Raw genomic sequence first — 26547 nt, 5'->3', positions numbered from 1 at the left:
TGTTATTTGAATAGCTAAATGATTAGCTTGAAAAATGGAAAGGAACTAGTAATATGTCCTTATTTGTTCTTATATTCGTTATATATATGAAAGGTTGTTTTTCATAAAGATTTTGGTGATTTTCACCCTRCAATAACATAAATAGGGTAACTCACTAGACCTTTCGGTCTAACCCTCGWTTTGTGATTTTAACTATGTATTGCAGAAGGTTTGCCAAATTACACAATCTTGCAGATATAATACATCTGTATTCTTAATGCTCTTCCTGAAGCAAGACAAGAAGCAACGGAAGCCAGATTATCCTCATTATAATAGTGACAAAACCTGATTATTCTATTGATACTATAATTGTCAGTATTTAGCTTTATCATTTACTCTGATTATCATTAGGATGCATAACCATCAAGATCATCATCAGGAAAACTATTGTTAGTATCTAGCTTTGTTACATAGTGGTTTCAATTAAGGAAGACGCTGAATGATTCGAGGGTAGTATTTAGGAAGACACTAAATGATTCATGGGTAGTGTGGAAAAAGACATTCACTGATTCCAGGATAATGAGTGCCCTAAGAAGAAAATGCCCAAAGGTTTAACATCAAATCCAGTAATACTACCTGTGCTGTATTCTCATGATTCCTAGGCAACGATGTCCACATGTCTTGTCACGTTGTCGAGGACAAGAGATGGTTTAACCTAGACCCTTCCAATGGTTAGGTAGGAATGTGCCTTTTGATGGATATGCTCATTTACATTTTAACATAGTGCACTTCTATTTTATGGATAGAAGTAAATAAAATGAAATCATCCTAATCCCTATTACTTGTAGGACTCATTAACGTCTTATTATCTTATCTCATAAAAAGAATTGTTGGCATTACAAGAACTTTAAGTTAACTGAAGTAGTATATATCAAATTCTTATAACCAATGCTGCATCACATGCTGCCTGATTTTGTCAGGTTGAAAGTTAACATAACTGTGATTGGTCTAGTTCAGCTGACATCCTTACCCAGGTTTAATAACTGACCATTTTAAACATATCATAAATGTTCCATTGAATATGTATTTACTTTGTGCCCCAATTTATGCAAGCAAAGAGCCAAAAACATGTTCATGACAAACATATAGAGGGAGGGAGGGAGAGAAAGAGCACCTTCTCAAACTGAATTGGGTTCATCCTGAAACCTGGTGGCAGCTTCTGGTGGCACAATTTTAACTTCATGATCAAATCGTTTATTACAGCAGAGTCATCAATTGATGCAGTGGACATACTAGTAGCTTTTTCATCCGTTACAATCTTTACATCTTTCTTGGGTTCGAAATCAGGGACGATCACTTTGCTAACAGCATCAGCACACTTGGAAGGAGACTTCACCCAGTCAGGAATTGGAATGCCATATGTTTCTGCTCGTAGTATAGATGCTGCCATAACAAAGTGAAGATGGCTTTGGTCCTCAACAGAGAACTGCAGGGGGCGAGGGAAACGTTTGGGGGCTGACCAGAAAGGTGTCCCGCTACTGTTAACAGCATCCTCCGGGAAAGTGTAGGTGAGCTGTTTCACACGATTAGCAAAGTAGTCTTCAAACCTGATTACAGATATACAATGAGAGCGCATGAGATGATGATGGCAAAATGTTAAATAGATGTACTAGTACGAAGAAAAGGACATTACTTTAGGCGGGCCCACGTTATGCAGTCTATAAATGATTCGCATCGCTCCTTTTCTAGGCATTCAAGGACACGATCCAAGTTATCCCTTGCCTGGGCATCACCAGCTTTTTCCATTGCAGAAGTATATTCACTTGGATTAGACAGATATGCATTTGCTTCAGCTGGTGTCTTCTCAAGCAATCCTTCAAACTCTGATCGAGCCCATGTCAAGCAGTGGTCAATATTGTGCGGGAATGAATGCACTGTACACATGGGTGCTTGCTTCTCAGGTGGGTCCCTAGAGGCACCATAGTTCTCTGTCAAGTGGGGGATAACCATCTGTGTGTTACACTTGGCACCTAAAGTTCCGGACTCTAGAAGTGGTTTCTGAAAATACAAGCACCTCTGATCAATGTAGAGCCTTGCAGTCACATTGTCCAGAGCATTGACAACAACACTAAGATTTTCCCAGAAAGTATCGTCAAACACGTTTTCAGTATCAGGGCTGGCGCGATTTTGAAGTGCCTCAATATGAAGACCAGGGTTTATCAAGGAAGCAGCTGTCGCAGCAACAGTTGATTTAGCTTGCCCAATGTTCCAATCTCGAAAAAGGAACTGCCTGCTAAGGTTGCTCTTCTCAATAACATCATCGTCAGTAATTGTTAGCTTCCCCCCATTACCACAAGAAACCCCCATCAATGCTAAATTTTTCAAAAATTCACAGCCCAGTGCACCAGATCCCACAACAAAAACTTTAGCTTCCTCTAATTGTTTCTGCAGCTTAGCCCCAAACACAGAGATCTGAGCATCATAACGACTATTTAAAGGCTTCAAATCATTGGGATCCAAGGGCTCAACAGGAAGAGACTCAAGGGAGTCAAAATAGAAAAACTGTCCACCAAAAAGGAAATAAATAAGTCTTGGTAAGACGGATTGCACACTCTAAGCTCAGAAAAATCTAAACATAAAAAAGAACAATATGAAGAGAACAAACCTGAAGCAGTGGATGGAACTTCCCAGAGCAAGCCTTAACAACTTCCTGTCCAACAATACCACCAAACATGGCCGCCATGGGATTCAACACAGCCCTTGCACCAAATGCGAAGTTTCGAACAAGTTTCTGGTCAACATCTTCAACCTTTCCATCTTTCAGTTCACTGTTCATGCTGGTTACCAAAGAAATCAATTTCTGAGCATCTTCTTCAGATCCAGCAACAGGATATCGGCCCAACTCAGATACAAGCTTATCCAATGCTTGAAACAACAAATGTAAGAGTGGAGGGCGATCAAATTTGGAGAAATCACTAAGAAGAAATTCACCAGGATTTGTAAGGGCTTCTTGCAATGGCTTAAATTTCAACACCTTTGGTTGTTTCAACTGAGTGACAATTCCACCCTTCGTATATGTACCATACTTTGTGGTATCTTCTTCAATGCTGAATGAGTAAGGCTTTGCGTTTATTACCTTTCTTGGCTTCCCATCATTTAGTTCTGACATCCCATGAACTTCAGAAAATACAACTAGATCTCCATCCTGAAATTCAAGCCTCTCATCATCTACACAAGTGATGAGAGGAGGGTTATCATTGCTTATGGATGCAATAATGCCTGTGTGTGGATCCTCTCCATCTACATCAGAAACGGTGAACTTAGGGCCAAAGTCACAAAACACACTACCAAAAAGACCTCGTACTTCAGATTTTATAAAAGCAATCGGAGGCTCGTGTCTATGGCAGAAATTATCAAATTCAATTGCTTTCTCCAAGCTAATATCTGTGAACACAACAGCCTGCAGCAAGTCCAAATAAAATGTTATCAACAAAATCAATAAGCATATAATACAACAAAAGTCAGTAAGTAGGGTACAGTAGACTAGAGGACACAAGAGCAAAGAAAATTCACCATACTTGCGCACAGAAAGAGAATGCAAAATGTACAAAGATGAGAGCATGACAGAAAAATTAGCCATTATTCCAATTGTCTAATTCAATATCCTCTGTGCCAAAAGAATGAGCTGTTTGCTCAAAAGTAGAATTTAAGAAACTAGCAGCTGAGATGTAAAATCTTTAAAAATATATCACCTACAATGATTCGTATGCATTTTTGTCTCAAAAATATTATAGATTGTATTCAAATAGATTTCAGAAATGATAGACGTGTGAAACATATTGAAAAAAAGATTGGAAAAAGAGTGTAGAATCCTGGTAGAGCTTAAATTGTAACAGAAATCTAAGAGAATGAGAGAAACAATTGTAAACATTTCGCCAATCTACCTGTCTACGACCTAGGGAGGACTGAATTCAAAGTTTTGATGTTTAGAAGCAATAAATATATTTCCGTAGAACCATCACACCATAAGTGTGAGGGCATCATTAGCTTAGACCAGTTTCACTGTCTGTCTATTTGTACACCAGAAAATGGTTCGGTAGTCAACTAGTAATAATGATTATGTATGCATGGAACAGAAGAAGAAAAAAGACTGATAACCACCACAATTTTGTGATAATTCATAAAGTACCCAAAACATGACTTTTTTCTTGAAAATATCGACAGATCTGCAAGTAAAAATTGGAGCATCTAAGACAAAGGTAGCTAATAAGTGCAAGTGAGCAAGCCCTTAAAAACTTTATAGCATGTCAACTGAAATTTGACGCGCCTTCTTGGAAGTAGACACAGAGCTCTCACTGGGATGTGGTTAATAGCATCTCAAAACAAACAAAATGTTGAATGGGCCGAGGAGTACACTGGTTCCTCTCTTAGAATGGAGGCATCCAAAACAGTACATACTATAGAGCCATAAAGTTCTAATCCATACAATAAAGCTACACGACCAGGTTACAGAGGGAGGGTTAAGGATGATAGCAACTGTACCAGAAAAATGAGGTTAAATCTTGATTTGGCAACTCATGGAAAGACACAAGCAACAAAAATGAGAATTGAATATTATATCCAATCTCGAAAAAGCATACGATAGGATCACAAGGTGAGTTATATGGTTGACCTTGAAACAAAGAAAATCCCTACAAAGTACATTGATGTGGTTGAGAATAACTACAGTTGTTCCTAACAAGCGCGACAGAATGTGTTAGTGATACTAGTATCCCTTTATTTGAAACAAATATAAAAGCACCCTATGTTATATACTCTTCATCGATGAAGTAGTGCTACTTAATAGACAAACTAAGTACAGTCCATATTTGCAACTACAGTGATATGAGTGTGACTCGACAAAAGATGCCTTGCAAATATCATTATGCATTTTGGGTCAAATCATAGAAAGGAAGAGAAAGGATGATGAGAATGTTAGTTACAAGATAATAGCAAGGAGAATGATGTGGTGACAAGCACAGGAAACCTTATTACACTTAAGTTTCACTAGATTCCAAGGTTGACTTTTGTCACTCCAGAATAGCACCAATCAAAGCCAAGGAGAGTCGTGTCCCACTGATAGAATGGAAAAGGAAGAGCATCAATGTTTGGGGACAAAAAGCATTCACAAAAAAAAAACCAGGGAACATGTGCACATCGAGGTGGATGAGATGAGACATAACCATGGACAGGGTTGGCAATGAGAATTTGAGGCGACCCCATCAAAAGAGGAACTGATGCAACACTGTTGGGTTTGTTTTGTTCATCTTCAGCATATATCTTTAGATGCACAACTGAAAATGAACTGCAATTGATGTTTGGAATGCCTTAAGGAGCACGAAATGGAGTGGCTAACTAGAGATGTTTGATAGCATCTTTTAGGATAAACTATATGTTCAGTAAGGGGAGGAAATGTACATTGGTTCCTATCTTTAAGAATAAAAGAGACATCTAAAACAATAATAATTATAAGCTATCCGTGTTTTGATCCATATACTCAAGCTATAGAGCAAGTTTTTATGGATGACAAGTACATTTAAAAATCAATCTGGATTTATGCTTGATAACTTGAGACATGAGGTTAAATTCTTGATTCTACAACTCCTCGGAAGTGTTAGCCTTATATATATATATATCCTTGTATTTTTTGTATGGTATAAGGAACTAGTTTTATCATTTTTGAATGCCAGTTGCAGGGATAAATAATTTTGATTTCGCTGTGACGACGTAGAAACCACATGTAGTTTATTCAGGGTATTACTATATTTTGAGTACGCTAATATTGTCACCTTCGTATTCTACATGTAGGTATAAATACTTTGTGATTTCCCTATGAGGTTGTACATGGTCACATGTTGTGCATTCAAGATATTACCATGTCATTATATTTTTACGTCCGATTTTAACAAGATATTAATTGGTGTGTATTTACTATGATGTAGTACACAATAACATATGATGTGCACGTGATCACATAACAATGATTTCATCATTTACACATGAACATGTAATCATGTTCACAAACAACATGGTGGATGAGAAATGCATCAATCTAATGATCATGTACACAACCGCATGTTGCTCTAATATACATTTCCCATTATCACATATGTATATATACGAATGTGTGTGCACGTATAATGCATATATATATATGTATATATATGAATGATCATGTAAACAACCGAATGTTGGTCCAATATACAATACTATGATCATGTATAGGATCAAATGCTATGATCACATGTGACTGTACAATATCACATCTTTGTTGTCTGTATATTGATAATCCTGTACAGGATAATCAAAAACCAAGCTTTTGGCCTAAATTGTGTTCTTCATAGTTTCTAATCGATTCTCACCAAAGGATACAAGGAACAAAAAGGGATAGGAATGTTGTATGCAATCTAGAAAAAGCATATAATATAATGACAAAAAAGTTAACCCTGATGACAAATAAAGTACATTAATGTGATTAAGATGTATGGTTGTTGGTAACAAATGAGGGAAAATGTGGTGATGCTAGTCTCTCTATTTACATCAGACAAAGAAATCCCATGTTAAACCTTTCGTTGATGTAGTGCTATTTAACAGGGCAAATTGCATAAAAAGGGAATGTACTTTGTTACAGTTTCTGTTTTAAGGAACATACTTTTAAAATACACGTTCAAGGGTCCATGACTGACGTAACTTTGTTACCAAAAAAGAGACCGAGTGACCGGTATAACCGGTAATAGGTGCTAAAGTATTTAGTATAGTATATTATAAAAGATAATATATCAATATATATATACACACAACTAAACCCCCCCCCCCCCAAAAAAAAAAAAGAGCAGACACACACACCAAATGCTTCTTCTTCCCCCTGTAAATGCACTCACATAACATGACTCGATTTTCGAAGGGGATGAAGATGATGGTTTCTAAGGATGGTTGCCCCCTCTGTTCAAATCGAAGTCTGATTTGGCTTTATTTGGTCATCTCCTGAAATCCACAAACCTTCATCTCAGAAGCTCTTTCCAAACACACCAAATCTTACAGATCAATAGTTCCATTTTTTCGATTTGGCAGCCCTTGGTTACTTTGCTGGAAAAGAAGACTGGAGGGGGAGGTGGTGGGTTTATTTTGATTTGGATCTGAATTTGGTTGGTTTATGATTTAGGTTTCTTTTTAATGGGTATTTTTGGTTTTTTCGACGGTTCGTTTTTGGTATGTGTATTTGAGGTCGTCAGAGAAGATGACCAGAATGGATCGCCGAAGAGGGTGAAGATATCATGCTGGGACTCAGGACGTTGGGGATGCAAGGGGGTGGGGTGGGACCGGGTAAGTGCCTTAATAATGAAAAGATCAAAAAATAATGACAAATGCCACATCAGCGCTTAGTCGCTTACCTGTTATACTGGTCACCTAGGTCCTCCTTTTATTATAAAGTTATGTTATAGACCCTTAAATGCGTGTTTCAAAAGTATGTTCCCCAAAACAAAAATTGGAATAAAGTACATTCCTTTTTATGCAATTTGCCCATTTGACAAAACACAACCATAATAGAGTGCATAAGACACAACTTCAGTGGTGTCCGTCGTGAGTGGCTCAAGAAAAAATGCCTAACAAAGATATCATCCTACATTTGAGATCAATATTACAAGAAATAAGAAGAAAGAGTGATGGAGATGTTAGCCACAAGTAAGGGTGTTCATTTACACCACACCATGGGGTTTAGAACTTACACCGTGCGATTTGTGGTTTGCATTTTTATCGAACCGCACTTTGGGTATGGTTTGCAGTTTCAAATTATCAAACCACATTGCACTGCATATTTTTATATGTATTTATATATATAGTACACTATCATTAACTAATTTGAAATATGTAATACATTATATCATTATTTATTACTTTTCATGTTCTCATTTTAAGTATTAGAGAGTTCAGATTCCTCGTATCATTTGTGCACATCACCTTGCACTTCCTCCCTCCTACGACTCCTTACATGCATTTGGATTAACTATGGAACGCTTTAGTTTGTTTTAGAGTATTTTTAATTAAGTATATGGGACATGTTGTAACTTTTTATTGTATGGATGACTTTATTTTGAAGTTATGATCAATAACTATTGGATCAAAATGTGTTAGGTACAAAACCGCATAGATCAGCACCGCATTTTGCAATGCAGTTTAGGCATATGTGGTGTGGTTCATGGTTTACGAAAATGCTCAAACCCATATGGGGTGCGATTTGAGGTTTGGCCCTAAATCACACCACAAACACTTCTTGCCACAAGATAAGAGCAGGTGAATGAGGTGATGACAAGCATTGGGAGACCTTATGTACCTTGATGCGCTAGAGTTGAAAGGTGAGTTTTATCACAGAAGAATGATGCATTGACGCCTCCAATGGTCTGGTGCATGAATGTTCCGTCACAAAAACACACACATAGGTTCTATAGAACATGCAAAGGTTCAACTGGATGTGGTTAGACACAACCATGTATAGGATTACAAATGAGAATATTCAAGGTGATTTCAACTAAAGAGGATTCTCTGTACTACTTGGGTTGTTTTATTCATCTATCTTTACATGCACCTGTGAGAATAGACCAAATACAATTGAAAGAAGACACTTGTATGAGAGAAGGGAATTATTTGAAGAATCAACATCAATAGGAGAGCATGGACGAAACAAAGTCATTTTCCATTTGTTTCAAAAATAATAATTTATTAATGAGTACCAAGTTTACCCTACCCAACTAGTTTGCAAAAAAAGGCCTCATTGTGATCTCTTACTAATACAGAGCAATAGAGAAACGATCAGAGAAAAAAGTATCGTTCAAGACATAAGACAACGGCATCAAACAGTCCCAACTTGCATCATCATTGGTAGAGGCACTAAACAACCCTACTCCAAAAATGAAGGCCAATCAATAATGGAGGAAAGGGATTAGAAATGAGAGCCTGACATCAAGCCAAATCCTAATAGGCAAAACCACAAAACATAGAAAGAAGCATTGTTCTCAAGGAACAATACAGAGAAGTTCAACAAAGCAATGATAGTTGTCCACTGAAGTGATCACCAAACCATTTATAGAGATGTCAAGAAGTTGTTGGTACATAGTTTACTATACCTATTAAGACACTAGTCTATATCATCAACGGTGATGTACATGCTCATATATTGTGTTAGAAACTCATGATGGACAAGTTGTTTGGGTTTAAGGGAATATAATTTGGCTTACTCCAAAATTTATGATGGAAGTTTATTGAATTAGATATTTGGCTGAGGTTTAGTTTTATATTTGTGAGTAGCATTTATGAATGAACCATTGGTTGATAGTGTTGTTTAGCTATATGATGATAAACAAAATTAGAAACGAAAATTGAAGGCAAAATGAACCAGTAAATTAAAAGAATTGATCAAAACCATGAACTTGTAGGTTTTACACCCCGATATGGCAAAGGGTAAATGCTTCGTGTTGAAGTTCCGCATGCTCCAAACTAAATGGTAGATGTCTTTTTGGATAAAGAACTAAATGGGAGATGCGCAAATCACTAAATGAAGAACATTTTATTAGATCACTAGATCTAAAATAGTTCCATGAAGAGAAGCCCTCGAGTTATATTGCAAAGAAAATAAAGTACCAACCAAGGAAAAAAACAAACATGAAGATACACCTAAGAATTCCAAATACCGCACAATAATACTATAATGTCGAAAGTCGTTATTCATCATAAACTTTTGAACTTCATAAGCCATCTTAATGTATCGATATGATCAAAAACCTAACAATGAGGGATACCCAGAAAAAACAAAACACTTAACTAGGTTTTCTCAAACTTCTATTTACGAGTAATGAGTGCAAGCATTATAGTAATCAACTTCTTAATGAAATTCTAACCATCCTCACAATAAAGAGCTATATTCCAAAATGATAAGATTATACATCATACAGACTACAAAAACCCGACAATGAGGGATACCCGGAAACAACAAAACACATCACTGAGTTTTCTCGAACTTCTATTTACAAGAATGAGTGCAAGCATTGTAGAAATCCACTTCTTAATGAAGTTCTAATCATCCTCACAATAGAGAGCTACATCCGAAAATGATAAGATTATACATCCTACATACTCCATAATGGAATTTATAAAGCATCAAGGCAACTCATGCAAAAAAAAAAAAATAGAATAACCTAAACAAAAATCATCACATAAAGCAACTGTGAATAAAATTGTGGCGTTGAAAAAACCAGACCAGCTGGAACAGAGAAATCAAATAAAAAATGATCAAACTTTTGCATTAAAGAATGTTCAACAATCTTCAAAAGTATCAACATTTGAAACCAAAAAAAACGAAACATATACTGACAGTCTGACACATGTTGATAATCACCTGAAACTCAGACAGCTGCTCTGTAGTTAATTCAGTAGTTAAAGTAGAAATAACCACTGAATTGTTCAGTTCTTGCATTTTCTGGATAGAAGCAAGAGCTCTGTTCTTTCCCAGATCATCCTCCGTGAAAATGAAATTGCTAGCTAAATCCCACAACTCAACGGTTCCCTCATCATGCAATGTCACAGACTTGACACCAGCAAGAATAAGGTTCTTTGCTGCAATAGTGCATACAAATGCATAATTACGACATGCTATATATAAGCATAAGAAAAAATCTGTATAAAACACCCAACAGACAACTTCCAGGTAAGAAATAGAAATCTCCCATTTCTTGAGAACGCTGTTGTTAATGGTCCCAACAACAAAATGATGATGGCAAACAGAAGTTCATGCTATCATAAAAGCCAACAAAAGATCGAGATTAGGAAGTTAAGTGTTATTTTAGAAACAATTAATCATATAGAGGTCAAAAAGACTAGAATCACAGCCAATGTAAATCCAGTGACCAAGCCTATGCAATAACCTCCAAATTCATACAACTCGGGCTAAATTATGGCCATATGCATGTATAATGAAAGCAAATGCCACTCCTTGTATGTCCATGTATATACTTCTCTCTCTGCATGATTAATTTATTTCATTAACATTGATGCTAATATGGTTCTTAATTACTTACATGCACAGATATATTTGTAGTGTGTAGCCCTCTCCTCCAATCATATGCACAACATAATACAGATAGAGAAAAAGCTAACTAGTATCGTAGAAGCTACAAAGCAGCTCAATAAAATTAATACATCAAAGTAGAACATGTCATATACAGAACTCAATTTCAACATATATACATTCATAGACAGGCATATATATACCGCTCAGTAGACTCACCGATTTCAGCACCAAGGCCCTGCATCCCAGAGACTAGAATATTAGATGCAAATAGCCGCCTCATAGTCTCCCGACCATACACTGCAAGCTGTCGACTATGAAGATCCTCATCAATATCTGATTGGTTCCAATCACCACCAATGGGCAATTTACCATTGGTGGTACCATTAGGGTTGTTTCCTCCTCCCATGGTTGCTGCTGTCGAAGAAGTCCCGGTGCTTGTGCTGGCGGCGGCAGTGGGGGCAGCGGCTGACGAGATCAAGCTGTCAATTTTAGTTCTCTTGATCAAAGATTCATCCACTACTACCTCTCCTCCAGCTGATCTCTTTCCAGGAAGCATAAAGTCCGATGGTGAACTGTTTAAACCCATTCTTAGTCAAATGCCAATAAACACACACACACAAACCCCAATCGTATATATAACAAGCTTGAAAATAAATCTATCAACAAAATAAAGTCAATAAATAAACTAATTTGCATAAAATCATCACTAGGATACAAAAATTTAGACAACCTAGGGGGTTACAACACTTTTTATCTAATTCATGCAATTTCATTCTTGACTAGGACAAGACAAATTCACACATACATAGAGGGATCAACCTCTTGAAAACATATCTAAATTACAAATATATATATATATATATATATATATATATGATCAAAGCACAGAAAAAACGAGGATGAACTAATGGTGTTATATTCTAAAAAGTAACCATTTAACAGCAACAAAGCCCCAAATCATAACAATTTTGCTTAATTATAAACATATACGTACGTGAACTGCGATGAACTGCTTGAAACCATTTCGAAAATTAAGACAAGAAAATGGAAAAAATCAATTAGTTCAGAGTAAAGAATCTTGAATACGAACAATAAAGTAAGGGGTATGAGGAATTTATGTAATATATAACATAGAGAATGCGTAGAGAAATAGATTAGAAGGTGATATACGAAGAGTATAAAGCAAAGAATAATTTGATTTATTACCGATGAGATCTTTGAGGAAATGAACTGTGAAGAAAGCTATGGGGGCTGAGTTTCCTTTTTGATTCTAGGGTTTGATGAATTCTGTTGATGTGGAGATGATAGTGACAATGGCGGGGGGAGCGCTTTGATAACCTAAACCAAACCTCGAGGCTGTCTTCGGCTTCGGGTAGAGCCTAGAATGGGCCATCAACAAACAAAACTCTTGATTTACTTTGTATTTACAATTTTTTTTTGTCTTAAAAAATAATGAATTTTGAATTATCACTTAGGGGTTGTTTGTTTGGTTCACCGTTAAGAGCCAACATCTTAATCGGTAAGAGGTAAAGACTATTTGGTAAAGAAAAATAACCATCTTAATGATTACATAACCTTCTTAACCATTTTGTGTCTATGGCTTCACTCAACCATTCAAATATCATTTCTTCCTTCTTTACCCTTCCTTCCACGTCGCCTTCACTATCTTTCTCACTCATCTCTTCCAGCTTGAGCCACCAAACTCAACAATGGCGTTGTGCGACAAGAATCCAGCAAAACCATCGATGAGTCGTCCCCGCGGCATTCGAACTCTCTCCGATTTGAACCGCCCCTTCGCTCACGATTCTGACAGCGACTCAGATGCCCTTTAGGAGTACTATACCGGCGGCGAAAAGAGGTTTCCCTTCGATAACTTCCAAACCCTAGATTTCTTTTTCTTTCTTAATGATTGTTTAAATCCTGGATTAGTTTGTGACGATAATAGATTATTGATCATCGATCATCGATCATGTTGATTGAATCAAATTGAGCCTGCTGTATGTGCACTGAAATTTCATGGGGTTATGCACTGTATGTTGAAATTTCATGGGGTTATGATTTATCTTTTCAGAGGGTTAAAATGGTAATTTACTGTCATTCAGAGAACAGTTACCAAACAACATTATTTCATTCAACACTTAACCATTCTGGCCCTCTTAACCATTTTGGCCCTCTTAACCATTCTGACCACTTAACCATTCTGCACCAAACCATTCAGCAACTGCCAAACAGCCCCTTATTTATTTAACGAGGTTATTTGGCAGTTGCTGAATGGTTTGATGTAGAATGATTAAATGGTCAGAAAGATTAAGAGGATCTCATGATATGGTATAAAATAAAATATAATTGTTTGGTAATGGTTTACAATGAATTTAGGACGCTAAATGGTTAAAGGAGACCCATGATACAAAACCATTCAGAGGATTTTAGAACCATTAAGAAGCCGACTTTCTTTTGTCAAACAAGATTTACCTCTTAACGATTCAAATGTTGCCTATTAATTGAACTATTAATAGGTAAACAAACAACTCTTTAATCAAATTATACTTATCAAGAGGGTACCTATTAAATTAACAAAAAGAACTTTACAGAAAAAAAAAAAAACTCCTCAGAATCAACCAAAAACTCAGAAAAGCCCTCAAAATGGTGGAATTGATCTAAATATAGATTTGACAAACTTTGTGGATGTTTAATCCAGCTTGAAAGTACACTCGTTCAGCGAAATCTTGGGTCCCCCATTGCTTATAAAAAAAATTAAACGTTTCTAGCATTGAACATTGAACCGAGAATGAGGCATAAAGACCATGTTAGATGTTGATAATCATTGTATTATTTATCTGAGGTAAATAATTTTACTTTTATTTCCAATTGGTTTGTTGTGTTTGTGGGTGTAGGTTTTTAGACCAGCTTTCACTAGCCTCTGACTAATCATAAAGCCCTAAAGATAATAACCATGGAAATTATCAATTCCTTTGAAGAGACAAGAATAAACAACCACGATACACAGTCAACCTTGAAACCTCCATTGTTCAACATTGTATCATACTCAACATGAATCTAAGTCCCATGTAACAATATCATCATGACATTATTCACACAAACTATCATCAAGTACTTCACACTCGTATAGGCAATTACAGTTCTCATTAGGCAACATGGTCTCGTTTAGAAAGGATAATTGCTTACAATGACAAGCACAAGAACATCGACTATCATCAAAATTCAATTCATAGCTCCCCCCCCCCCCCAATTTGTTGTTGTTTTATCTCAATTCTTATTGAAGCATGAGCAGAAGAAGACTTAGTTAAGAGCATGTCTGCTTCATGACTCCGTTGTAATGGAAAAAAAACGTTCCTGAAGGATGCTACCGTATCGTTCCGTTGAGCATGCCCTATATTATTTGAAATTTCAATAATAACACAAGTTTTTCTTAGTATCATTGTTTTACATGACCATTACTTCTCTTCCAGATGTGTGTTTGAATCTTGTTTGTACCATTTTTCCTAGTTTTTAGATTCTAATTTCATGTTTATTATGTTTCTGGAAACAAATTGGGATAAAGTACTTATAAAAACATTCGAACATGGGATCTTGCATTCGTAACATAAAGACCAACAGACAGATCAATAATAATTCTGTAAAACATTTATGTAACTTTATTTCTTACAGTCATCAAATGATGGCATTGCTTGAAATTTTTTACTAGGTCCTACTTTGAGTATGAGAACTTCATAGTTGATGTTCCTATGACATGGAATCGTGGATATTAAATACATATATTTTGTATGGAACCTTTTCATAAATGTGGTTGTTTATGCTTGTATAATTTGAACATCAACTAATAACACATCAATCTACTTTAATTTAGTAACATGATAGTACAACAATACTATCATTGGCAATGTTATGTGAAGGGTGTTAACGGATATATGTTTCATATAACTAATTTGTGTTATCATATGTTGATTTAAATATTAGTTTCACTATGTTAGCTATGCATACATCCTATCTTATAATACCCTAATTCTAAGTGAAATGTATTGGGTTCATTTTGTTTGGTTTGTAAGCATACATTATCTTCCACCCCCTTGAATCCCATCATGAATCCATGAAGCTTCCATATTTAATAGGCTTTAACCATACATAATGTCGAAATCTATAGGAAAAATAGTTGAATATGGGGCATTCTTTAACTCATAAATATCATAATTATCTTTACCTATCATCCAAATAACAACAAGGTCAATCTATTTTTCTTAGAATCCTTGACATCCTATACTTGTTCTATTTGATATGTTAGATGAAATGTTCAAACTTATTTCGCTTGCATTGTATAACTTACCGTTAGAATTCATCATACTAACATAAATGCAACTTTAACCATTCCTATGTGATCTTATGTCCGGTTGTGAACAACAAATTCTTGATCAATCGACTCCAATCGAAAGATGATATATCCAACAACTCATTGTCATATCTACTGCAAAGTTGGTAAGGTTAGCATTTAGCATAACTCCATTGATTTAAATTGTTCTTATTAGATCAATTTCAATTGTTCTTAAAGAAAATTATCTATTATGTATGCCTTCAACCTCTTATCATCCATGTGTGATCCTAAAGCCAACTACTTAATTTCACGGGTTAATGTTATATTATATGTGTATACTCTCATAAACAATATGATCCCAAGCCCTGCATATCAACGAAAGATCAAATACCCAACAAACACACCAGAAATAAATAGAACCACAAATTTACTCAAAGTACTTGTCAACAACAAACCAATCTAAAAAAAAAACATACAACAATGGTGTTGGTCCCAGCTGAATCTACAAGAGTTATAGGATTAGTTTGTAGAAAGGGGAGGGGGATGAATACAAACACAAAAACTTTCACTTTTAAAAATTGTATATTGATAAAGAAGGATCAATAAAAAATTTACAGATTATTTGCGGAAAAGATAAGGTAAATAAACCTATCTAAACAATCTAAGGATACACATTATTACACCTAGCTAAGAGAAAAGATTTGTTGTAAGAATTAAAGACTTAGAAAAGTGTTCTTCACTTGTTTAAAGTGGTTCTTTCTCTTTAGAGAGAGAGTAGTGAGAGAATCTTGGGTAAGTTTCTTAGAGAGGAAGAGTGATAAGAACCTATAACTGAGTCGAGAGCACTCAACTATTTATACCCATTGCATTAAATGCAATTTAGAAGGTATAGAACACGTGTCCATATTTTGGAGGAAATCTTGTCCTTTGTTATAGTGAACAGTCCTATCGTTGTTCATGAGAAGACATCTTTTCATTAAGTAGGTAAGCACGATAGAGTCAACTGAGTGGCTCCATACTGTACTATACTCTAGAAAAGGCATGGGTTTGTCCTTAGTGTGTGGGAGGACAAGATAAAAATAATCGTACATGGTAAGCTTCATTCGATCATTGAATGCTAGGATGACACTGGAGGTCTCTTCAGCATTCGCTGAAACTTATGCAGTCTTCACACATATGTAGGCGAGCTTGTAATCACTGAATGCCGCTTCAGATCATGAACGTACTAGCCTCTAATCTTCAATTTTTGTCTTCGACATTGCTGAAGGTTCTTTGGTGTGAGTTTTGTCTTCTTGAAGTATAGCAGTCTCTGAAGAGTTACAATACATGTTCATCGATCATTGAATAGACTCAGTGATGATCGCTGAAATTGAATAAACAGAAATAGAATACTTCGATCGGTAAAAGGGATTATCATCAAATCAATGAGAGAGGATCAACAATCTCCCCTTATTTGATGATGACAAAGCAACATACATAAATTTGCCTAAGTTACAATAGTAAGAAAAAGTTACAAGTAAAGTACAAGTCCCTTTTAACTATTTTGGGATCTTTTTCAGTGATTCGGTTTTCTTATATAAGTTTGCTTAAGTTGTAAAGGATTATAAGTTTAAGAGAAACAAGTACAAGTGTGATAACTGAAACTGAAAGCATATTCACTTACTGAAAGTTGTCAGTGAATGTAAGAGTAAACTGGAACTCATAGATACATGTCCATGTTACTCTTTTCAGAGATCTTTTTTAGTGACACTGAGGAAATACTTATATTCATTCATTGGAAAAGTATAAGTGTTACATTAGTGAGTGTTGGACCTATTACATATAAGTTGTACACTAAAAGTAAAGAAAAAGAAAACAAGATTACAAGATAGGAAGTTTTAACTAATCTAGGTCGTTGAAGTTGATGTACCCATGTACTTCTTCTCCAAGCTTCTTTCGATGTAAATATTGCTTTCTGATCATGCGGTCTATCGTCTTACCATTTAGGTCGTTGTCCAACCAAGATCTTAGATATTCGAGATGTATCTAATTGGACAGAGACGGGACTCAAATACTCTCTAAAAACTGCACTCGCCATTATAGTCAATGAATATAAATCCATACTCAGGCTTAAAATGCACAGTGTTGGGTATATAAGGACCCTTTGCTGACAGAGAGAAGTTCAACATAGAGATATTTGGCTTCTTCGAGTCCTTTAGGATTTCCCTTAAGGAGAACTTAGTTTCATGTTCATTCCTCAGAGTTGGTCCATTATTAGGATCTGAAGGACTTCTTCTTCTTGGCATCAACGATGGCAATGAAGGAATAACAACATACCTGGACTGGACACCTTTTTGATAAGATCGATGATGATGTCTTTAATAATCTACTTGTGCCTTGACTTCGAGCACTAGATGACTTGGCATATCTCCAGCCATTCGTTATAGCCATATTGGCCAAGGTAAGAAGGATATTCAGTGACCACTTCGAGGTTGTCTCTAGTGATGACCATATACATGAGAATTCCACCAGTTTACATCCGTCCACTGATTGTGACGTTTGAGATACGATGGGGAATTATTCTTTTCTTCATATGATCTTTGCTCCATCTCTTGTCGCGGTTCTTCAGCGTCAGTGCTCTCTGATGTTCACTTCAGCTTGAGAGAGCAGCTGAGCCTGAGCCTTGACGAGGTTCATCTTCTTCGACTTTTCTTTGGGCAACTCTTGAGGAGTCGATAGGCATGAAGAGAATGGCCAGGTTCCCGTCTTCAGCAACATCTTTGTTCTTAGAGGTGGTGTGCTGGTTCCCTTGAGTTTTCTCTTTCTTCCCCTGGGATGAAGATTCCCAGAGAGAGACTCCTTTCTGAGATGGGACAGGTCTGATGTGGTATTGAATGGTGAAGTCGTCATCATCGTCTTCATCATCATCATCATCATCATCACCACCTAAGTCTTGTCTAGCATAAAGCAAAGAGAGACTATCATCTTCTTCATCATCTTCCTCATCACTATCATCATCATCATCATTAGTTGTAGAGGTGATGGGAAGGTCTTCACCTTCAGCAGGAGCTATGACGGCATCGTCATCATCTTTAGCATCAACATCAACATCATAAGATGTAACGACATCCTTAAAGTGAGGGATAAGGGCTTGCGGTTCCTCGACTTCAGCTTCAGATTGCATAGCTTTAGCTTCAAATCACATAGCTTCAACTTCACACCGCATAGCTTCAGCTTCAGATCATAGGACAAAGGCTTGAGGTTCCTCGTGTTCAGCTTTAGATCACAGTAGGGGTGGCAAAAAATAACCCAACTCGGTAACCTAACCCGAACCCAACCCAAAATTAGTAGGTTGGGTTGAGATTTTCAACCCATTTAAATAAATGGATTGGGTTTGGTTGAATTTTTTCGACCCGTTTTCAATCCATTTAAAATATTATATAATTTTATTTTATTCTTAATATTATATCTACTATTCTATTTTTTAATTTTGTTTTATTCTTAATTAAAAATCCTACTCTCGTGAGATCAAACTCCAAATTCCAATTGCCTCCATTACTCTTAATCATCATGAAACCCTAAGAAAACCCTTTAGTCCATTACTCCATTATCGCCTCCAAAGTCCAATCCAACTTATTTTGGACAATATATTTGTTGTGGTTGTGTTTTATTCAAACTTTGAATAATTTCTTTGTATTTGTGGTTGTGTTTTATTAAAAATATATATATTATAGTCCTTTTTTATTTAAAAATTTAAAATTAAATGGGTCAACCCAGGTTCAACCCATTTATTTAACAGGTTGGGTTAAGAAAATCATAAACAGGTTAACCCGCTATCAACCTATTTAGGTAACAAGTTGGGTTGGGTTGAAAAATCTCAACCTATTTAATTAAATGGGTTGGGTTGGGTTGAGATTTTCAACCTATTTAATAAATGGGTTGAACCCGAACCCAATACAACATGACCCATTGCCACCCCATCGCAGGACTTCAGGTTCAGATCGCAGAACTTTAGCTTCAGATTGCACAACAACAGCAAGTAAGCCTTTCTCCCCTTTTTTGTCATCAGCAAGACTAGAGGTGAGATCATCAAGACTTTTAGCGAGATCATCTGTGCGCTGCTCGAGGTTCGATAGAGCCTTAGACTAGAGGAGATTAAGCTCAAGCACCCGGTCCAGAGTTTGGCGATCAACATCTGTGAAGGATGGTTCAGGGACCGGTGTTGGGCGTTGAAGAAGCGTCAGTATCTGCTCCATCAACTCACTATGCATGGCAAGTTGGACTTTCACTTCATTGGCCTTGCTATTTAAAGCAATGATGGCCTCAGTGTTGGTGCGTACATCACCTTGCACCACAAACAACAACTCCTTCACCTCCAGGACCTCAGCTTTGAGAGTAGAGAGGCCTGAGGTGAGGTCTTCCTTGATATGCATGTCTTGGTGGACTTTGTCCATTTCATCCAAGACAGTTGCTACCGTTGGGAGGAGGACTTTGACGTCTTCAGCCATATCATAGTCAGTCTCTATGGCTGAACGTTCCGTTGCAAAAGGACCTAAAAAAGAAGGAGAATGGTGAGCATAAAGAAGCTCTTGGTTAGAAGAAATGAAAGGGTAGGGAGATGGTAGAGTACTTGAAGGGTCGTCCACATCATCTGAAGGATTGAAGCTGGTTCTCTCAAGGTTTCCTTCAAGAGGATAGGCTTCCTGTGACCGAGGCACCTCGAGAGGAGCCACCTCAGGTTTTGTGGTGATTACTTCGTCACCAATGAGAATAATCACTGATGAATCACCAACATGGGTTGAGACCAAAGGAGGAGGAGAGGAGAGAATCGCTGAGAAAGGTGGGAGTGGGAGTTCAGCAGGGGCAATGATGATATTCACACCTTCAGTGACTTGGGTCACTTAGGCTGTTGGGAGAGGAGCCACGTGTACGACAGTGTCTGTGGAGATCATTGAAGATCTTGGTGGGGGTAGAAGAGAGAGCGTCTCGGGGATAAGGCTTGTTTCAAAGACTGAAATCTGTTGGGAGGTAACAACCAGCGACTTGGTTAGCCCCTTTTTGGCTTTCTTGGCCCTTAATGAAGGACCAAGATTGGCTTGAGAGAAGGTCCTCTTAGAGGATATGGTGGTGGTGGTTGGGATAGAATGAGGGGGGTTTTCCTCAATCTTGACCACCTTTGGGAGAGAAGAAGAAAGGGTAGAGGACATACCTGTGCCATAAGCGATGGCGAGCATTGGTGCGAACATACCAATATCTGCAGGTTTAGACTTGTGGTCCAAGATTATAAACCCAATCCTTGAAATAGGCATGTTGCCTTCTATGGGGTATTTATTGCCAAATATTTTAGCAAATACCACGCACAGGAACCTGGTATAGGGCACCACCTTTTCTCGATGGCCCTTGTTCAGCTTCAGTGCCAGGTCTTCGAAAATAACACTAGCAAAGTTGATCTTCATATGGCGGAATGATGGAGATGCTAATGTTGAGAGCCACCCTTGAGGTCTGGTCTTGACCGCCATTCTTTCCTACCATACATTGAATGAAATAGGAAAACAAGAATTGCCATACCGCAGACATGCGGCTCTTCTCAATCTTTGACAACGACTTGAGAAGTTCGCTGGAGTCCTTCTTGGATGGCCATTTGTAGCCTATCATCGAGGCAGGAGATGATATCTTCAGTGGAGGGTTCACTAGGGTAAGGACCTTTGGGTAGTTGAAGAGTGGTCCTCAAGGTAGGGATGCCAAAACTAAAAGTCATCCTGTTGAAGGTGAATAAGATTTTCTCCACCTGGTTGCCAGTCTTATCAGTTTCTTCCTTCATTTCAGCAATGAACCAGAATTGCTGACATAATTCCTTGACCATGACAGGTTCATAGGTCAGTGCATGGGCAATAAAAGAGTTATTGAGGAAGTTAGCAGCATCCTTGAAATAGGGTTTGTTGATAGGGATGCCCAAAACCCAACATGGTTGTTTGGCTTGAAGGACACTTTATCGAGAGAAAAGTTCACATTCTTGGCTACCATTTTTGTTTAAAAAATAAGATAAAACAGAAGATAGTTCAACGATTGTTAGAATGTGAATCTTTTAAGTTTTGAAGGAGAAAACTTCTTTTGAGAAATCCACAATAATATTCAGGGTTTTCCAAGATGAATAAGTGTTTTTGAAACCTAGATTATGATCAAGGATTAAAATGAATCATTAATCTGTTTGTTAGTTATATAAGAGAACGAGTTCTTAAATTTCCAACAAAAGTTTCATAGATGAAGAAGAACAGTTCAATATAAAAGAAAGATTATCAACCTTATATTCTTGAAGAGGTAGAAATGGTTGAAGGTTTTCTAAAAGTTCTTTTATGTTGCTTTGAGAAAGTCTTGAGAGCAAAAGTTCATCGAGAGTTTTTGTAAGCGTAAAGAAAAATGGAGAGGTTATCTCACATATTTATAGGTAGGAGGAGAGAGGAAAAGAGAAGAGAGGGAAAAACGACTCTTGAAAAGATGTATAATAATGAAAGGTTTGCATGTCCTCATCCTTGATTGAATGTAATTCCAAAGGGTCGCATGTGTCAGAGGGACGCATGCGTCTCAAAAACCATTTTGAAAAACAAAAAGAATAATGACGTCATAGAGAATATGACCGTTCATTATCTATTTCTTTTAAACAATCACCAGATAAGGAAAGAAGATGGTGAAAATGTTTAAGTCTTTTAAAACAAAGGGGATCACTGAAAATAGAACATTCAGCGATAAGTTTAAGAAAATATCTTTAGAAAAGATATAGGTTAAAAAGATAAGTGACAAAGACAATCACTAAAGAGTTTCGTTTTTAAAACATTTTGATCACTAAGTAAGAAAAGAATCAGTGATGGTTTTGTTTTAAGAAAAGGCAAGTAAATATACCTTAGATATATACTTACTTTAAAAGGTTCAATGATAGAAAGATACACTAAAACATTTCTTTTAAAACAGTTTGATCACTGAATATGGAAAGATTCAGTGATAGTTTTAAGTTTTGAAAAGAAGATACGTATACATACCTTAGAGAGGGAGAAAAGATATATTTACTGAAGAGTTCAGTGATAGAGTGAGAATACTGAATCATTTCACTTATATATCACCGTGTTTTGCTTAGAGCTAGGGGAATTAATCCTCAGTGTTCAGCATTCCAAGTTCGTTGATCAAGATGTTAAATCTTGTCTCATCAAGAGGCTTCGTAAAAAGGCCAGCGAGTTGGTACTTAGTTGGTTTGAAGTGAAGTTCAATATTACTATTCATAATATGATCTTTGATAAAATGATATTTGATCTCAATATGTTTGGTCTTGGAGTAAAGAACATGATTGTTTGCAATAGCATAACACTAGGGCTATCACAATAGATAAGGATCTTTGAGAGCTGAAGATCATAGTCACTGAGCTAGTTTTTCATCCAAAGGATTTGGACACAACATCTTCCAACAGCAACATATTCAGCTTCAGCAGTTGATGTGGACACTGAGTTTTGCTTTTTACTTGTCCAACTCACCAACTTTTCGCCTAGAAGCTGACAGCCTCCACTGGTGCTTTTCCTATCAATTCTGCAACTTGCAAAATCATTATCCGAATAACCAATATGATCAAAACCTGAACCGTTGGATACCAAAGACCCAATTTAGGAGTTCCCTTCAGATATCTAAAGATGCACTTTACATCAATTAGATGAGATTTCTTAGGTTCAGATTGATATCGTGCAAACAAACAAGTAGAGTACATAATATCTGGACGACTTGCTGTGAGATACATTAGGGAGCCGATCATTCCTCTATAAACAGTAACATTTACAACATTTCCATTTTGATCATTGTTTAGTGAGAGAGGAGGAGCCATTGGAGTCTTCATAGATGAGTTGTTGGTTAGATCAAACTTCTTCAACATATCCTTGACATACAACTTTGGTTGATAAAGATATCTTTATTTGATTGCTTGATCTGAAGACCTAGAAAGTAGGTTAGTTATTTCATCATGCTCATCTGGTACTCTTTCTTCATGCGTTCAGCGAACCGAAAACATAGAAGGATTAGTAAAACCAAATATTATATCATCAACATAAATTTGGACTAGAATGATGTTACCTTTAAATTTCCTAAGAAACAAGGTCTAGTCAATCTTTCCATGAACTCATTTCTCACAGATGAGAAATGAGGAGAGGGTATCATACTAGGCATGAAAGGTATGTTTTAACCCATAAAGAGCTTTATTCAATCTATACACATGATTTGGATACTTAGGGTCAAGAAACCCTGGAGGTTGTTCAACATAAAATTCCTCCTGAAGTTTTCCATTTAGGAAATCACTCTTTACATTCATTCGGAAGACTTTGAAGTCTCTATGGGCAACAAAGGCTAAAAAGAGTCGAATAGCTTCGAGTCTAGCCAGTGCGAAGGTTTCATCATAGTCGATCCCTTCTTCTTGCTTGTAACCCTGAGCAACAAGACGAGCCTTATTTCAGATCACAACTCTTTATTCATCTAACTTATTACGATAAACCCACATGGTACCTGTCACAGTTTTGTCAGATGGATGCAGGACAAGGTACCAGACTTGGTTTCTATCAAACTAAATGAGTTCATCTTGCATAACAATGACCCAACTAGGTTCAGATATAGCCTCATTGATCTTTTTGGGCTCAACTAAATAAAGAAAGTTGACAAAGAGACATATATTATCTAGACCAAGTCGTGTCTGAATACCTGCACTTGGATCACCAAGAATTTGATGTATTGAATGGTCTTTCGTCCATCGCTAAGATGGTAGAGGATTATCATATGAGATTGGAAGCTCAGGTATAGAAGATGAGGCTTCAGCAACATATTCTTCAGCAATAGGTTGGATTGCTAAAGGAGCCTTAGTAAGAGATTCAACAACTGATAGAGGTTTAGAAACTGAAGGATTTTCAGCGACTGAAAGGCCAGTGTTTGAAGTAGAAGGGGGTAAGTAACTAATGGGAACTGCAACAATCCCTGAAGAGGATTCGCCTTGGTTACTATTCACATATGATATGATAAATGGATCATCATCACCTTCTGGAGGGTCAGCGCTGGGTTGATTGCTGAAGGAAGCTTCAGGTTCTCCATAGTGAGATATCATCCAGTTATCTAACTCTTCATCATCTTCATAGATGGGTTTAGAGTTAACTGATTGAGATTCATCAAAGATGACATGGATAGTTTGTTCTATAATTTGTCATCTTTTTTTGAATATTCTGAAGGCTTTGGATACTAAAGAATATCCAAGAAAAATTCATTCATCAGTTTTGGGATCGAACTTTCCAAGTTGGTTTCCGAACTCTCCAAATGGGACAGACCCCAAATGTTTATGTAGTGTGCACTAATCAAAACAACTAAATATAACTGGTTAAAAAACCTTCATACCACAAACAATAACCAAAAATAAACTTGGATTGTCGCTGTAATTAAGTTAGATCAACTTTTTCCAACTTAGTTAATTACTGGTATATTCATAGAAATAAAATAATATAAAAGCACATATTTTTGTCAATTAGAACCATATTCAAACTAACAAATCCTCATTTATCTTTGGATTAAAAAACTCCAACATTTCTACACAATAATCTTCACAACCAACATTCATTGTCTAAATACAAATCTTTTAATCCAATAAATTTCATGTAAATGTTTAAACAAAAACTTATTAGGTATAGAAAATAGTAAGCATGTGTATGAATGATATGAAAAAATATTAATTGATCATTAATGTAAAGTAGTATAGGGAATAATCATTTATTAAAAATTTAATGAATTTATAAATAACATAAACAAATATTAAATCTGCATTAATATAAATTAATTAGTTACGGATCTATGTAAGTAAGTTTTTTTAAATACTAATCAATTAGTATTTTAAATACAATTTTAATTACAAATGGATAATTAAAATTAATTGATCATTAATATAAATTAGTAAGTGACAATCATAAAAATTACGATAATATAAATGAATTGCCATTAGTATACGTAACATAGTTAGTGAATCATGAAACTATAGACAATACAAAAGTTTAAATTAACAATATAAATGTAACAAATTTATTATAATTAACCTTATTGAATATGGTCAAGTATAACTATTTCAACACTTGATATATGTTGACATTGATGCCAAATTATTGAAAAAACAAAACAAAAACAATTCTAGTGTTAAATTTATGTTAATATTGTGTTTTGACAAAGAAAAACACATCAACTTCAAAAAAATAGAAAAAAAATGTGGAATACAATCTTACAACATGTGTTGCTAACGTTGAAAGATTAATTTTCTGACATAGATGGAGATTGAGTATGTAACCTTTTCTGCTAAAATAGGAGGGATTTTTTTCCTATACCTTACCAACGTGTGATTACACCCTAAAACTTGATCTCAAATAGGAATTTGGCCGCGTGAGTGAATGAGTTTGTTTGAAGTATATATAATTCATAATGAAAGTTTAAATAATTGAAAACCTAACAAAAAATGAGAGCAGAAACAAAATTCGTGATTATATTCATATATCTTGATGAGCAAGTTCTCAAATTGTTGTTTGAATTAGAATAAAATGTGTTTTTCTTTATCAAATATCTAAAAGAAGATAATGAATCCTAAATTTGTCTTATCTATCTGACAAAAAAATCTCTTCTCCACAGTGATACCCAAAAAAAACCCTTCAAACATAGCAGTTACAACAACATAGAGGTAGATGAAAGGATATCCAAGAAGAATTTGAAAACCCTATGCGAATGATTTGGAGATGGAAAGGAAACATAAAAAAATATGTGAACAACAATGTAAAAATTGTGTTTATTGACTGTTTTCATAAATAGGAATATGTTGCAAGCCCTAAGAAATTTTAAGAAAAAAAATTTATATAAAAAATCTACCTCTTTTTTCATTTAATTACTAACTTCTTTTCTTCTAATATTTTCTTCTCCTCATCAACAATTTCTTGATTTTAATTCTTTTGTCAATTTCGGTAAAAATTTACATTGATGCATGCATTACATGAACACGATTACATAGCATTGTCAGACACCTTCAGTTTTTTCACCTTTCTTGTGTGAAGATGATTCATCATGTTCATTTTCTAAATTGATTGTCACTGATAAATTGTTAGATTATAACAAAATTCGAATG

At 36.0% G+C, this 26547-nt stretch overlaps 1 protein-coding gene across 1 annotated transcript in view; it reads right to left on the bottom strand.

The window, feature by feature from the left end:
• The window catches only part of LOC112504451 (ubiquitin-activating enzyme E1 1-like), a 16280-nt gene extending 3856 nt beyond the window's left edge, over nucleotides 1–12424 (bottom strand). The window contains exons 1-6 of the mRNA XM_025108393.1: nucleotides 12287–12424; nucleotides 11297–11652; nucleotides 10409–10626; nucleotides 2645–3439; nucleotides 1673–2541; nucleotides 1154–1586 (exon numbers count right to left, since the gene is read on the bottom strand). Coding sequence (XP_024964161.1) covers nucleotides 1154–1586; nucleotides 1673–2541; nucleotides 2645–3439; nucleotides 10409–10626; nucleotides 11297–11636 — 2655 coding nt within the window. The 5' untranslated portion in view covers nucleotides 11637–11652; nucleotides 12287–12424. The remainder of the gene's footprint in view (nucleotides 1–1153; nucleotides 1587–1672; nucleotides 2542–2644; nucleotides 3440–10408; nucleotides 10627–11296; nucleotides 11653–12286) is intronic.
• Between the last annotated feature and the right edge of the window lie 14123 nt (nucleotides 12425–26547).

Source organism: Cynara cardunculus (genome assembly GCF_001531365.2).
Source record: "Cynara cardunculus var. scolymus isolate 2C chromosome LG 2, CcrdV1, whole genome shotgun sequence".
Lineage (NCBI taxonomy): Eukaryota > Viridiplantae > Streptophyta > Magnoliopsida > Asterales > Asteraceae > Cynara > Cynara cardunculus.
This window is presented reverse-complemented; position numbering and strand designations above follow the sequence as displayed.